This window comes from Palaemon carinicauda, chromosome 42, assembly GCF_036898095.1.
Source record: "Palaemon carinicauda isolate YSFRI2023 chromosome 42, ASM3689809v2, whole genome shotgun sequence".
Taxonomy (NCBI): domain Eukaryota; kingdom Metazoa; phylum Arthropoda; class Malacostraca; order Decapoda; family Palaemonidae; genus Palaemon; species Palaemon carinicauda.
The window spans coordinates 23,537,087-23,552,593 of NC_090766.1; the positions used below are offsets into that span (position 1 = coordinate 23,537,087).

The 15,507-nt window shown below is 36.8% G+C and overlaps 2 protein-coding genes across 2 annotated transcripts in view; both read left to right on the forward strand.

Annotated features, from left to right (window-relative positions):
- LOC137633236 (docking protein 1-like) overlaps window positions 1-6,276 on the forward strand; it is a 25,796-nt gene extending 19,520 nt beyond the window's left edge. Inside the window, exons 7-9 of the mRNA XM_068365432.1 lie at window positions 329-635; window positions 4,026-4,078; window positions 5,587-6,276. Of these exons, the coding sequence (XP_068221533.1) occupies window positions 329-635; window positions 4,026-4,078; window positions 5,587-5,823 (597 nt within the window). The 3' untranslated portion in view covers window positions 5,824-6,276. The remainder of the gene's footprint in view (window positions 1-328; window positions 636-4,025; window positions 4,079-5,586) is intronic.
- A 3,838-nt stretch (window positions 6,277-10,114) lies between these two features.
- The window catches only part of LOC137633279 (zinc finger protein OZF-like), a 37,810-nt gene continuing 32,417 nt past the window's right edge, over window positions 10,115-15,507 (forward strand). The window contains exon 1 of the mRNA XM_068365489.1: window positions 10,115-10,253. The gene's annotated coding sequence lies outside the window, so the exon portion shown is untranslated. The remainder of the gene's footprint in view (window positions 10,254-15,507) is intronic.

A 15,507-nucleotide genomic window follows, 5' to 3' on the forward strand; every position in this document is an offset into this window, starting at 1 on the left:
GTAGGAAGAGAGTTCCAAAGCTTTCCGTTGCTATGTAAGTTTGAATTGGACAGGTTGCAACCCCCATGCCCTTCATTTTCAAGGGAAAATTATATCATCCTTTTCATCATTATCATCTCTTCCTATGCCTATTGACGCAAAGGGCCTCGGTTAGATTTCCCCAGCCGTCTCTATCTTAAGCTTTTAAATCAATACTTCTCCTTTCATCATCGCCTACTTCACGCTTCACAGTCCTCAGCCATGTGGGCCTGGGTCTTCCAACTCTCCTAGTACCTCGTGGAGCCCAGTCAAACGTTTGTTGAACTAATCTCTCCCTATTACCTTTCAGATACCCAAGTCGCCTCCTGCAAAACCAGTCCGTGTCCAGCAATCAAAAACCAGACACAAAAGCTCTGGCGGCGGTGTCCCACCAAAAGTCCCAACTGCTGGAAAACCCGTAGAAGCACTGACAGATCTAGAGACTCTCCCCAGAGTGAAATCCCAGTCCACCAAACCCCAGCCAAAGCTCATCGGGGAACAGAAAGTCCCGAATGCAAATCCACAAGCATCTGTTTATTGTGAAACTGTTGATTTTAAGGAAGCCTGGATAAGCCATGGAAGGGAAGCTGAACCCCCTTATGAAAATTTGATTTATGGTAAGTTCTTTATAAGTTTGCTTTGTGGTACTTTTAAGGGCACTCCGTGTTGCATCCTGGCTAGTACAGTGGTAGCGTGTTTGTCTAGTAGGTAGTAGGTTGGCCAGGGCACGGCTAGAGAGCTATTGGGTACTTTGACTTGCCAGACAATAATACACTGGATCCCATTCTATGGTTACGGCTTGTTTTCCTTTTACCTACACATACACTGAATAGCTTGGCCTATTCTTTACATACTCTCCACTGTCTTCGTATACCTGACAACAGTGAAATTACCAAACAATTTTTCTCCGGTCAAGGGGTTAACTAGTGCAATGTAATTGTTCAGTGGCTGCTTTCCTCTTGGTAAAGGTAGAAAAGACTCTTTAGATATGACAAGCAGCTCCTCTGGGAGGACACTCCAAAATCAAACCATTGTTCTCTAGTCTTGGGTAATCCCACAGCCTCTGTACCATGGTCTTCCACTGTCTTGGCGTAGAGTTCTCTTGCATGAGGGTACACTCATGCACACTATTATATCTTATTTTTCTTCCTCTTGTTTTTTAGTTTTTACATTCTATATATGAAAGATTTATTTCTATGTTGTTACTGTTCTTAAAATATTTCATTTTAATTATTAATTACCTCTCTTGTATTTTCCTTATTTCCATGCCTCACTGGGCTATTTTTCCCTGTTGAAGCCCTCGGGCTTATAGCATCTTGCTTTTCCAACTAGAGTTGTAGCTTAGCTAGTAGCCTCATACCAATAATAACAACAACAACAATAATAATAATAATAATAATAATAATAATAATAATAATAATAGCATACGCATGGCGGCAGATCGATCCCCGCTTGGGACCGTGAGTTTAAACTGATTACTGGGGAAGCCACTGCTGTGGCTGAGCACCGCATTAGGGGTTTGGACTTGCCTGGCTGACGTTCTAGTGAGGATCTATTCTGATGAAACTGGAATTGAAACCAGACATCTTTACATAGCATCTATTTCTATTTCTTGCATCTTTTTTCCCAATCCCACCTCACCCATATTTTATTATACATCTAATAGGTAGTAGGTTGGCCAGGGCACCAGCCACCCGTTGAGATACTGCCACTAGACAGTTATGGGGGTCTTTTGACTGGCCAGACAGTACTACATTGGATCCTTCTATTTGGTCACGGTTCATTTCCCTTTGCCTACACATTCACACAGCGAATAGTTTGGCCTATTCGTTACATATTCTCCTCTGTCCTCATACACCTGACAAGACTGAAATTACCAAACAATTCTTCTTACTCCACTGTAATTGTTCAGTGGCCACTTTCCCCTTTGCAAGAGTAGAAGAGACTCTTTAGCTATGGTAAGCAGCTCTTCTAGAAGAAGGACACTCCAAAATCAAACCATTGTTCTCTAATCTTGGGTAGGGCCATAGCCTGTGTACCATGGTCTTCCACTGTCTTGGGTTAGAGTTCTCTTGCTTGAGGGTACACTCGGGCACACTGTTTTATCTTATATCTTATTTCTCTTCCTCTTGTTTTGTTAAAGCTTTTATAGTTTATAAAGTGATATTTATTTTAATATCGTTGCTCATCTTAAAATATTTTATTTTTCCTTGTTTCCTTTCCTCACTGAGCTATTTTCCCTGTTGGAGCCCCTGGGCTTATAGCATCCTGCTTTTCCAACTAGGGATGTTCGTAGCTCTCCTGATTGGCCCTTAACGTGACCTATCGTGACCTGACCCCTGCAGGTTCAAAAGAACCTGGGCCTTAGTCAGGGTTCAACGCCACACTATTATATGCTGTAACTGAATATTAGAATGGATTTCGAATATATATATATATATATATATATATATATATATATATATATACTATATATATATATATATACATTGTATATATATATATATATATATATATATATATATATATATATACTATATATATATATATATATATATATATATATATATATATATATATATATATATATATGTGTGTGTGTGTGTGTGTGTGTGTGTATGTATATATATATATATATATATATATATATACATATATATATATATATATATATATGTATATATATATATATATGTATATATATATATATATATATATATATATATATATATATATATATATATATATATATATATATGTGTGTGTGTGTGTATGTATATATATATATATATATATATATATATACATATATATATATATATGTATATATATATGTATATATATATATATATATATATTTATATATATATATATATATATATATATATATATATATATATACAATGTATATATATATATAGTAGAATCGGTAGAACTTCAAAAGTTTCAACTTGCAGCAAATGTTTTTATGTATAAGAAAGATCTACTGTAGATCTGTTTTAATGTTACTGTTCTTCAAAATTTCTATTTTAATTGTTCATTACTTCTCTTATAGTTTATTTATTTCCTTATTTCTTTTCCTCACTGGGCTATTTTTCCCTTTTGGAGCCCTTGGGCTTATAGTATCCTGGTTTTCCAGCTAAGGTTGTAGCTTAGATAATAATAATAATAATAATAATAATAATAATAATAATAATAATAATAATAATAATAATAATTCCATATATGATCTTTTAAGGCCCTTTGCGTCAATAGGCGTAGGAGGAGATGATGATGATAATGATGATGATGATGATAATGATGATGATGATATGATCTTTACAAGGAAGCGGGTGTCCAGATAAAGTGTCTGCCGTGAAATGCACATGTTGATTTATTATCATTTTTCAAGGTTGATAAATAGAAGGCTGTTTTGATGTCTGTTGAGGAAGTATGGAATAAGATAGCTGTTGATATTTATTCTTTTTTTCTGATTGAAGCGAGACATGTACTGAAATATGTAATAGGGAGAACGATTACCAAGTAAAGGATGGTCTCAAACAAGAATGCGGCAATCCTGTTGATTATCTTTATACTTGAGTGATTCAAGATGTCAGTGAAAGAACATTGGACGTAATTTATAGTAATGTCAATCACAAAGCACTCCGCTTCCATTTACAGACGTTATAACACTCAATACAAAGTGAAGGGAACCTGCGGAGCCTTGTATCCACGTGAAGTTGCCATTCATATTATTATTATTATTATTATTATTATTATTATTATTATTATTATTATTATTATTAGTAGTAGTAGTAGTAGTAGTAGTAGTAGTAGTAGTAGTAGTAGTAGTAGTATCAATAATGAATTATAGCTAAGCTACAGCCCTAGTTGGAAAAGCGCAGCTGAACATCTAAGAATATTTTGCAGATGCTTCGACAATAACAGAGATAGTCAGCACATCTTATTTCTATTCAATTTACCATCACAGCTGAAGATATGTCTTCATATTTTTTTATCTCTTTCAGAAAGAGATGAAGAAGGAGGGGAGTACGACAATTTGGAGTATTTCAAGCGCAAGGTAGGTATCACTTAAGCGTTCATTGAAAAAAAAAAAAAAAAACGGACATGATTACTTGTCTGAAAAATAAAACATCGTTGTCCTTCGTTTGAATGGTTATTAGCTGCCTTGCTAGACTCAAGAGACCAGGTTTTAATTCTGATGTGAGGTAGAAGATTGTTTATTTTGACCAAATTCCTTACTTAAAGCTAAAAAGGACATATGTTCGTGTCCATTTTCTTCAACCAGTAGAGCGAACCCTGGTGAAGATTTTAGGATCTACCGTCACATAAACCATTTTGTAAAATATCAGTGATTTTCTCCAGCCTTTAAAATTATCAAGCTGGCAAACACTTTCCATTGATTCAATAACAGAATAACCAAAATGATATTATTAATAATACAAAAACTAGTGCTATAATCAGCGAAGCGAGAAATGGCTAATAGGAGGGGGCATCTAGTTCTAACTGGATTTTCCCACCTTGCCACATTTCCACAGATTACCAGTCTGCTCTCCAACTCACCCCCCCCCTCCTTACTCTATGTCTCTCTCATTCTCCTATGATTTATTACCAATTCTCTCTGCTTATCCCTTCTAACACTCGCTCTTTCATACATTCAACGTCACTGTTTTTATAATTGATATCATCCAAATTTCATTGCATTCATTATTATGTTTTTTATTCATGATGTCGCCTTGGTTTTGCTTTCCCCTCCTCCTCCCACACCCCTCCAAGTTATCAACCTCCCTCAATCCCCTTACCCTTTGTTCAAACAGAGATAGGGTAAGGAAGTTGAGCAGGGTTGGAGAAAGAAGAGAAGTTGGGGATCTGTGGAAATGTGGCACCAGTGGGAGAACCCATTAAAAACCAGGTAGGCCTACCCTTCCCTATCGGTCATTTCTCGCTGCGTTGAGTAGAACTAGCATGTTCGTACCTCTGGTGGACATAATTATGCTCAATATTGAGTGCACTTATTGATATGTAATATTTGCTATGAAAAAAATAAAAAACATAAATGAAACCCTTTCTCTATTTTATGTAATTATTGTATTAGATAATCTTGATTCAATGTTTTCAACATCCTCTACCAAATTATACCTTGAAAATGCATATTTATTTTAAATGTTAATTTTCCCCTAAATACTACTGTATTCATTGATGTTTCAATTATCTTGAAAATAATAGAATATATGAGATTTCACAAATTAGGTCTTATCCTATTTATTTATAAAGATAGATGGTTAAAACTTACTTTTGATAAGTCATTCACTTCATTACTTTTGGTACCTTGTCATGTTTCTCTCTTTAGGCACGATTTCCATTTACAAGCGCACATTTTAGAATACATGTGTCATAGTACACATACTAAGGAACTTCATATATTCGTTGAAATTCTATCATTTGTTATAACTGTTGTATTTTTAATTACTGTTAGCAGTAGTGACCAAACTAAACACAAATTATATCTATCACATGAGTTGTATTTCCCCTTGACTAATCTTCACTTCCTCTCTATACCCACCGGAGATTGTGTACGAAGACATTGCTTTCCCGCACCCTCCTGGCTCACAAGGAAACGGCAAAGACCAGGAAAAAAATGTTTCAGCCAGCAAAGCTATTTATAGTACAGTTGTAGACCCTGCCAACAACGACAAGTCAGGAATAAAAAGGAATGAAAACGCCCAAGTTGTCAAACCTAGTGAGCCAATTTATGCTCAGATTATTAAACCAAAGAAGAACAAACCAAAGGAAGCGACCGAGTAGCCTTATTCCATCGTCAATGTCGATGGTCAACCGAGCAACCGACCAACCGTACCGGCTACTTCAGCGGAGAAAAACGAGGTCGTCGATATCAAACCCGAAGAACTGAGCTTAGTGAGCTATGCCACCATATGCAAGTCCAGCAAATGTAATAAAGGAATAGATAATAGGATAATACGCAGAGTTTAACAGGAACTAAGTGGATCTCACTGGTAATGATGCTAAGCCAAACAAACCAAGAGATGCCTAAGTTTAAACAAAGTAATAATAAAACTTTACCCATAGATTATTTTTGTCTGGTGAACATGTATTTCTTCTTTTTTGTTACAATACTGCCCTGGCCGAATAAGAAACGAGAGCATCCCAGATCTTCAAAACCACTGTAGACCAACTACGTTCCCAGGAGCATGTAAAATGTACCCCACTTACATGTGTAGATATTAGCAAATTAGTGTTCATCATTTCTCAATATATTACCATATATATATATATATATATATATATATATATATATATATATATATATATATATATATATATATATATATATATATATATTAAAATATGCTATTGAAGTAAAAGGCAGGGCACCCAATAACTTTCATTTTTGTCTGTGGGATGCTCCCTTTCCGGGTGTGAAGGTCTGAACAATCCCCCGGTCTCAGAATTCTCCTTAATAATCTGCGCCTGCGCGAACATTACCGTTTGCCAGTGCATACGAAGTTGATGTTTTATTTTCCTGTAATGTTGGCGTGCGCAGCTCAACATTACCGCTTGCCAGTACATACGAGCTTGATGTTTTATTTTCATGCGAGCGAAGCGAGCTAATTGCGGAAAAGAACCATTATACAATGTCAAGGAGAAATCTGAGACCGGGGGATCGTTCAGACCGTCACATCGGCAGCCCTGATCTCACTGCCATGAAAAAAAACCGTTACCTAGAAAAAGATATCAATTTGTATACTACAAGAGCAAGCTTTCTTCTTATCTTTTGGCATTTAAGATCTCCTATTTTACTTGTCTGTAAATTCTACTGAAACATGCATTATAGACTCTGATTCGTTGCCTTTACGAACTGCTATTAGAAATATGTCGCCTCCCAGATCCATTGCTAGAAAAGGGGATCTTACTAACGTAAACATTGTGTAGTCTAACGGCCAGTGTAAAGAAGGATTCACATAAGCTGCAGTGCGTATAAAGTTAAGTGATGTATATAATTAGATTTTAAATAGATGCTGCAGTCTAAAACACAGTTGATATGATGATCTGAAGCTTGTAAACTATAAATCATACGCATATCTATCTATCTATCTATCTCTCTATCTATCTATCTATCTATCTATCTATCTATCTATATATATATATATATATATATATATATATATATATATATATATATATATATATATATATATATATATATATATATATATATATATATATATATATGTAATCTCCTTTATGTAGATATTTTAATAAAATGATTCTTACACGAACGTTATCAAATTATTTCTTATTCCTTGAAGAATGAAACGATTTTCAATAGTTATAACAAACAAATAGTATTGGTAATGTTATCTTGTTTTACCAAAAAAAAAAAAAAAAAAAAAAAAAAAAAAAGAGGTAAAAACGAAGCCACTAGCTAGACTTCTTGTTAGGAATTATTTGTTTTAAATCCAGCCTACCTGTCTTTATGACACGGTCTTAAGTGTAATTCTAAGGAGGAAGGTGACCTTGTGATATGGGCAGGAAAACTACAGCCCTTTAGTAAATCATGATTACAAGAACCCATTTTTGGCCGCAAAGGACAAGGAATCTGAAAAAAAAAAGCAGAATAAGTAAGAATTAAACATAATCGCGGCGTAGTTTAGGATACAAGATTGAGAAGATGGGAATAAGGATTCCGGCGATGGATAAAGAAAGGCATCCCAGATAAATATGCCTTTACGGGCTCCCCAACGGCAAAGTAAGGCGATCTACACACACACACATACACAGAGAATATGACTTTGCCGGGGTCATAAAAGATGTGGAATTGAATTATGGAATGCAGATGTTGAAGAAAGGAAGTGGAGAATGTAGATAATGATTTTATGAAGAGGTCAGAAATAACTGGTACTTTACTATAAGGGCTGCTTTTCTGGTCCTATACTGTAGGGGAACCATACTCTTTACAGGACCTTCGCAGCCATTTTATCGCCTACATTTAAAGGCAATTAGGATTTCACACCACATATTACTCGTTTATTGTTAAATCCACATTGTCAAAGCACTTAGAAGACAAGAAAGTCTTCAGTTTCCTCCCGAAAGCCTTAATACCTTCAGCTTTCGGATAACTAGGGGGAGCTTATTGTATTTGAAAACTCTAGTACTAGGCCTACCAGGAAAAAAATATAGCATTCCGAAGACCAAGCAGGGAATTCAAAGTACGACAAACATATATATATAATCTATAACAGTATATGAAAGCCCTGTGCCATACAAAACCTACAAAATTTGTTTGTCGTATACTTTCTTGAGTAATTAGAGTATCACACTACTGTATGCGTATTCGTTAATTATCAAGTCGGCATTATAAAAGCACTTACAAACAAGAAAATAAGTGATATTCTAAATAGTTGAGACTGTATACGACAAAAATATCTTATGGGGCGTGTGACATGACCAGGAGAAGAGCACATAAAGGAAAAAGTAATAAAGTAAAAGTGTAGCAGTGATACCTTCCAACTTTGTCTTTTATCGAGTCCCTTATTTGCACAAATCTGTATTGCAGGCCACTCTGCAGTTTCTACACACACACAAATTAAAAGTCTAATTTACAGCTAAACTACTACTATTTGATTTCAGAGGACGAAATCAAAATATGGCAATTACCAATGACGAAAATATTTTCCTAAGTAAAAGTGTTTGTAACCACAATACAATCAGCATTGTTAACAATTAATTCAAAGTAACCACGATGAATATTCATATAAAAAGAATTTCATTTTATAAATTCTAACACCTAATTTTATTTTTCTATCTGACAATCTGAAGCAATATTTACTAAAGAAAATTGCCTGTAGTGTTTTTGTTAAAATGAATTACTTATCGGATTATAAAACAAGTAGAAACGAAGGTAATGGTTTTAAAAATGATATTATAAAGCTAGTAGGCTAGTAGTATTTTTTGCTGATGATGTCCTAGTGCTTGCTGAGAGTATAGAAGATGCTGAATTAAACATAAGAAAAGTGATAGATATAGGAAAGCAGTGTGGTTTAGACATAAATAGAGATAAAAGTAGCGTACTTATATATAATATGAAGGAGAAACCAGATAACATAGAGGGAATAAGAGTAGTAAGCAATATTAAATACCTAGGTATCAAGGTAGATGACAGTAGGAATATGTCAAACACAGAAAAGTGAAATGATAGTTAAGGCTCAAAGGCTGGCTATTCTTACATATTCAATCATAGAAAAACGTTGCAATAAAATACTGATAGGGAAAACATACTGGAAAAGTGTAGCGCTACCTTCCATATTATATGGAACAAATGTAATTAACTTAACGGAAACTGAAATAGAAAAGTTGCAGAGAATTGAGAATGGAGTGTATAGCAGGATATAAGGGGGTGTAAAGAATACAGCAATTGTAGCCTTGAGAGGGGATGTAGGAGCATCTGCTATGGAAACAAGGGTAATGGGTGGAAAGCTGGGGTACCCTAATAGCATTTATAAGGGAAAGAAGGACATACTAACAGCAACAGTCAATGATATGGAAGAAAAAGAGAGGAAGTGGTGGATGCATGTGAAGAAGTATGCTGAAGAATATGGGATGGCGATGAGAGAAGTTAAGAAACGTACGAAAGAGGACATAAAGAAGAGAACAAGAGAATGGGACACAAGCAAATGGAAGAGTGAAATGGAGTGCAAGGAGAGTCTAATTCTGTATAAAAACTGAAAAAGTGAAATCAAGGAGGAGGAAGTATATGACAACACATTTTCGTCAATTTTATTATTCAGAGCAAGGACAAACACATTGGGCTTGAATATAAAAATCAGACACCAAGATGGAAATATAAACTGTGTATTTTGTGATTTAGAAGAAAATGCTAACCACTTTATGTTATATTGTCCACAGTATAGTGATACAAGAATGAAAGCAATTGAGCTCCAACAACCATACGAAGAATATAGTTCACAAACAGCTGGAAAATTCCTTTTTTAGTGAAGAAAATATTGAAAATAAGACAAGTGTACTACAACAAATGTTGACGAAAAGAGAAAAACTAGTGAAAATAAGGAACACACAAAACTAAAAGACACAGAGGCGCCGTTGTAAAGGCGAACCCTTAACGTGAATCTGATCTGATCTGTATCTTCTGTAACCTAGAGACTTGACAGATGTGTTCCACTTTTATTGATATGTGAATCAAATTATTAATTCTGAAGGTAGGCATTCCAACTTAGGTTTAATGTTCTTATTTTGGTTTATATAAGTCTGAGGTCCCATAAAACCTGATTACCATAGGTTAACTTTCAATTCATCATGGGGAGCCTTTACGTATCGGGGACAGTGGGTAATGAATATTCTATACTCATTTTAAAGTAATTAAATACACACTAGCTTAGTTATTTCGTCTTAAAGAAGCCCGGCGGTGTATGTATAATAGCGGCCACGTGTATGTATTGTTATGTCTAACTTAGAATACAGCAGTGTAAGGGGGTCGCAGGCGGCTGTCAGCCCCCCTGTTAGGTAAGTAGGTAAGGACACGGCTTGTAGGTTAGGTTAGGAGGAAAAGTTTTGGTCAGTTGATGTCCATTTTTAATCCACACTGGAGGAACTGGCCGCTGATATACAAAGGCTCCAGATTTTGTAATTTATACAAACACTGGTACGTGTGTAGATCGTTGGGTCACCGGGCCTGCTACTTTCATTGAAAATGAGAATCCTTCCTACCGTTGTCACCCATATTTTATTGTATCTACGAGTATGTTAATGAACTAACGCCATTTATTTACTAACTGGTCTTCACTCTGCCATGGCTCACTACGTTTGTAATTAAATATTATTTTATTGTACCTGTTTTGGTGGACAAAAAAAACGGTGACCCAACTACCTACGAACTACCCATCATCATTTACGAGGAGTTCAGCCAGGTGACATTGCAGACACTAAAGAAGCTATTGAGTTTGAGTGGGACTCAAATCCCAGTCCAGTGATCGCCAGGCAGGGATAACCTGTATTTTTAATAGGCCACCACAACCCAAAGTTATCCTCCTTTTGGAAGGATATTGTGAAGTGTTGCTTTTATGCATCAGTTCCTGTCATTGTTGAGGATGAAAGGAAGAGAGACAGGTAGAACTAGAGTAAGGAATTTTTAAAGGCTCCTTCCTCTACCTCCTCTTCATCTTGATCATCCTCATCATCATCTTTGCCTTTGGCCTCTTCTCATTTCCATGATTGGAGGAAGTGTAGGATAATGGCAAAGAAGGCTGTTCTTCACAAGAATGGTAAAGGTAATTTTGAAAGAACCAGTCTCTTGAAGCCACTTACTCGAGCTCAGCTCCACCGCTACCTTCTACCCCAATACATGATGCGATGTAAGATAGCCATCATGTTACCTGCATAACTTTCTCACAAGAGTAGCATTGGCTGTGACTCCATTATTGTTACTTCTTCAGCTGTGCTCCAGTAGCTTAGCCTATGCAAGGACAGGAATTATTACAAGTATCCATTCTTCTTTGGAAGGTTATGATAGTTTTGGCCAGTTTTCTTGCTTTCAGTTGTTGTGCTATGTCGACTTGATGATGATCTTTCAGCATTGGTCATTCATGCATGACTCCAGAGCTACTTGTTCTCCTGTTCATGATGGATTGTTGGTTAATGGTTGTGTTTGATTGACCAAGTTGTAGGTCTGCATCGAGTGCTACTTGAGAAAACGTAGCCCGAGCTAATTCCTCGAAGTCGGCATGCTGATCAGGAGCTGCCACAGGTGCAGGAGAACAAGGAATTGACAGCAGATTCCACAGGAATGAACCATACTCCTCTTTAACACTGGCTGTCTTAGCCAAACGAAGAAGTACAGCATCGCTAACTGAGAAAAATAAAATGAAATTATGCAAAAAAAACTCCCTCGGGAGGAGCCCCTAATCCGCGGACAAGAAAGGTGTTCCCGAGAGAACAGACACATATTACTATTGATCTATTGAAAATACTACAAAGGCATGGTGTGAAGTTCAAACTATTTGCGGATGACACACAATTTTACTTCTCCATAAATGATATAGATGACACTACTGGAACTCTAAACTGAATCCTCCATAGTGTTAGAGAATGGATGACATTTAAACAACGAAAATTAAATGAATGAGAACAAAACTGAATTCATGGTGGTGGGTAAGAGAAATAGCGTGAGAAACTTGGGTGATATTAAAATGAACATAAATAATGACTCAGTGCCAATATCTAGTACAGTTAGAGATCTAGGTGTATTTCTTGACTGTAACCTGTCTCTAAATGCCCAAATAGATAATGTAATGAAAACTGCTGAAACCATCTAAGAAATATTGCATTTATAAAAAAGTACCTGGATGTGAATTCTGTAAAGAAACTTGTGATAAACTGTGTTATTACCATGATTGACTACTGCAACTCTATCTATTACCAAAAGCGTAACTTAAAAAATTAAAGAACATAATAAACATAGGAGCAAGTCTGATAAAAGGTGTCCCACTTAGAGAAGGATTACAGTACCCCTATACTAATTGATATACACTGGCTGCTGATAAAAGCTAGAATTGAATTTAAAATAAGCACAATAACCCACCAAGTTATCAGACCCGGTTGTCCAGAATACTTAAGAGAATTGCTACATATTGCGCAGCCAACAAATTGTGTTGACACAAGAATAGTTACAGATGGCTTCAAACTGTTGGAAGCTGGATATATGTCTACTTTAGGCTCCAGAACCTTTAAATATGCAGCCCCGAGACTATGTAATAAACTCCCACGAAACATCCGAACGATTAAAGACATTAAGGCTTTCAAGAGGAAACTGAAGACTTTTTTTTTTCTTTTCAACAGTCATACAAGAGTGACGATTTAACAGTAAATGAACAACACGCGATATGAAACGTTAAATACTCTAAAAGAACAAGGTAAAACGACAGTGGAGGTCCTGTAGAGAGAGGGGTTCCCCTGCTGTATGGGACTGGAAAAGCAGCCGTCAAAGTAAAGAAAGTAAAGTTTGTTTCGTAACTGGAATACAAACCGCGCTATTTAGTAGGGGTATTACTTTCGGTGTAACTGAAATGACGAGCCATTAATTTTTTACAAGGGTTAACTACCCACACCGCTAGTTAGCAGGGGGCGTAGGGAGGGTAGTTTGCTACCGCTCCCCCTCACACACCTGTGATTGAGCTCACTTTGCTTTCGGCTCAAATGGTGAACAGTCGTTGCTGTTCTTCATCCTCGCCGACTTTTGGCAGCCATTAACGCCATTTTGTTTTCTCGTTTTCTCTTAGAGTGTGTGTGAAGTTGACTTCTGCGACCATGCGCACCTGCCCTGGACTCTCCGGCCGCCCTTGTGGAACATATATGTCGGCGGTCAAGACTGATCCTCATGCCCTTTGTCCTTCCTGCAGAGGTCAACAGTGTGATAGTATCAACAAGTGTAGTGAGTGTAGGGATTGGTCTTCCTCCTAGTGGGAGAGGTTTTCGCGACGGCGGAAGAAGAAGTCCAAGTGGGATATTTCTCCTTCGAAGGTTGCTTGGAAGGGAGAAAAACCCAAAGCCTCTTCTTCCGTCGTCCAACCCTCCTCCGAAGCTTCTACTCGGTTGGTCTATTACGAGAGACCGTCGAGTAGTAGCGTAGACCAAGTTATTTCTGACCAACCCCGGGTCTCGAGAGATGAGGTTGCTTCCCCCAGCGAAGCAGCACCACCTCTTTCCCTGGGTGAGGCCTTGTCACTAACTTCCCTTTTTAAATATTTAACTTAGCCGGTGAATATATAATAGCTGCAACTCTGTTGCTCGACAGACACATACAGTAAAAAACTCGCCAGCGATCGCTATACAGGTTGCGGGTGTGCCCACCAGCGCCAACTGTCGGCCAGATACCACTCTCGATGTAAACAAAGACTCAATTTCTTCTCTGTCGACGTGTCGACAAGACGTACTTTTACTCGCTGTAGAACCTGGAGTTTTTCCCATCATATTTGGTGAAGTACTTTAATTTGGTTTGAGCTTTCGCAGTGCAGGTGTTTTATCTTCATCTTAAATCTTGAACTCGTTTTTGGATAGATTTAATTTTTTGATGACAAAGAGAGTATGGACTTTCTTTGACTTTTAAATGGCCGACCCTTCCCTTAGACGGAAGTGTGTTTAGGCTTTTAGCAATTATCTTATCACGTTATAAATTAATTATAGATTTTCCTCTATATATTTTATATCTCACCGCCTTTATTAGGCCTCTTCGATTAATTTTCCGTTTATAATAAACATAAAAATAAATTTTAATGATTTGTTTATATGCGACCTTCCTGAGAGTAGGCGGTCCTAACTTGGAAACCGAAGTTAAACAACGTTGAGCCCTTTCAATCGTAAATAGCTTTTAAAGAGCTAATGATTTAAAACTTTTTAAATGAATATTTTTTAATAGATATTTTATGAAAGATTTTCTTTGAATAGTCTTCGTACTGTTTCAAAGATGAACTAACGTTTAGTTTATTTATGCTACGCAGTTTGCGCTCTATCGTTACGATAGAGAGAGAGAGTATCACGGTTTCACTTTGCAGAAAGAGTAAATCGATTCTGACGTTTTATTCATTCTTCTTTCAAAGCTTAAATGTTTTAAATTATATTTTAAAGGAACTTTTTAATTGAAAAACCTTTCAGTTTTTTTTTTTTTCCTTTGGTCAAATAACATGTTTTTTTGACGAAACGTAAGTGGGGTCTTCTCTTAGGTGCGTAATCGAGAGAGAGAGAGAGAGAGAGAGATAGAGACGGAGGGAGAGAGAGGGGAGAAAACGTTCCGTTCAAGCGGGTAACGTTGTTCTCGAGTTACTCTCGTCCCTAGTCTCTGTACGGGGAGAAAGGATAAAACGTTTTTAGTTTTTTATTCTCGTCCCCAGGCAATGTACGGTGAGAGATTGAAAACGTAGTTTTGAATGAACTAGTGTTTAGTCTCTTCCCCAGCCACTGAATTTTTTATCTTAAAATATGTTTACTGTTTTTTGCTGGTATTAATGTGCTTGCATTATACGACTGATTTCGCTATTACTACCTTTTGATGAGGTTAGAATTGCGTGCTTCAGGTAGAAATCAGTAAAAGTTTCGATTTCAGTGAAATAAGTGCTAAACAGAAAATCGTAGTGATAAAGTGATATTGCGCAAAGTGTTATCAGTGTTGCGACCGAGGGTTCGTCTGTTCGTGCCTGTCGTTCTCCTAGTCCGGGACCTCTTGCAAGCTCCCAAGCCCAGGGGAGAAGTAATGTCGTACGACTTATGGGTTCGAGAGGCCGTGATCAGCGAACAGACGTTCCCTCTATGGTATCGGGTGTATCTTACCAAGATCACCCCTACCATAAGGCGAGAGAGACGATTTTCTCTCGTCATCCGAAGGCTTTTCGCATAAGAAACCTGAAACAAGGTTTCGAGGCCCTTAAGCGAAAGTCAGTCCTTTCAGGACAGGTCCAGCGTCCT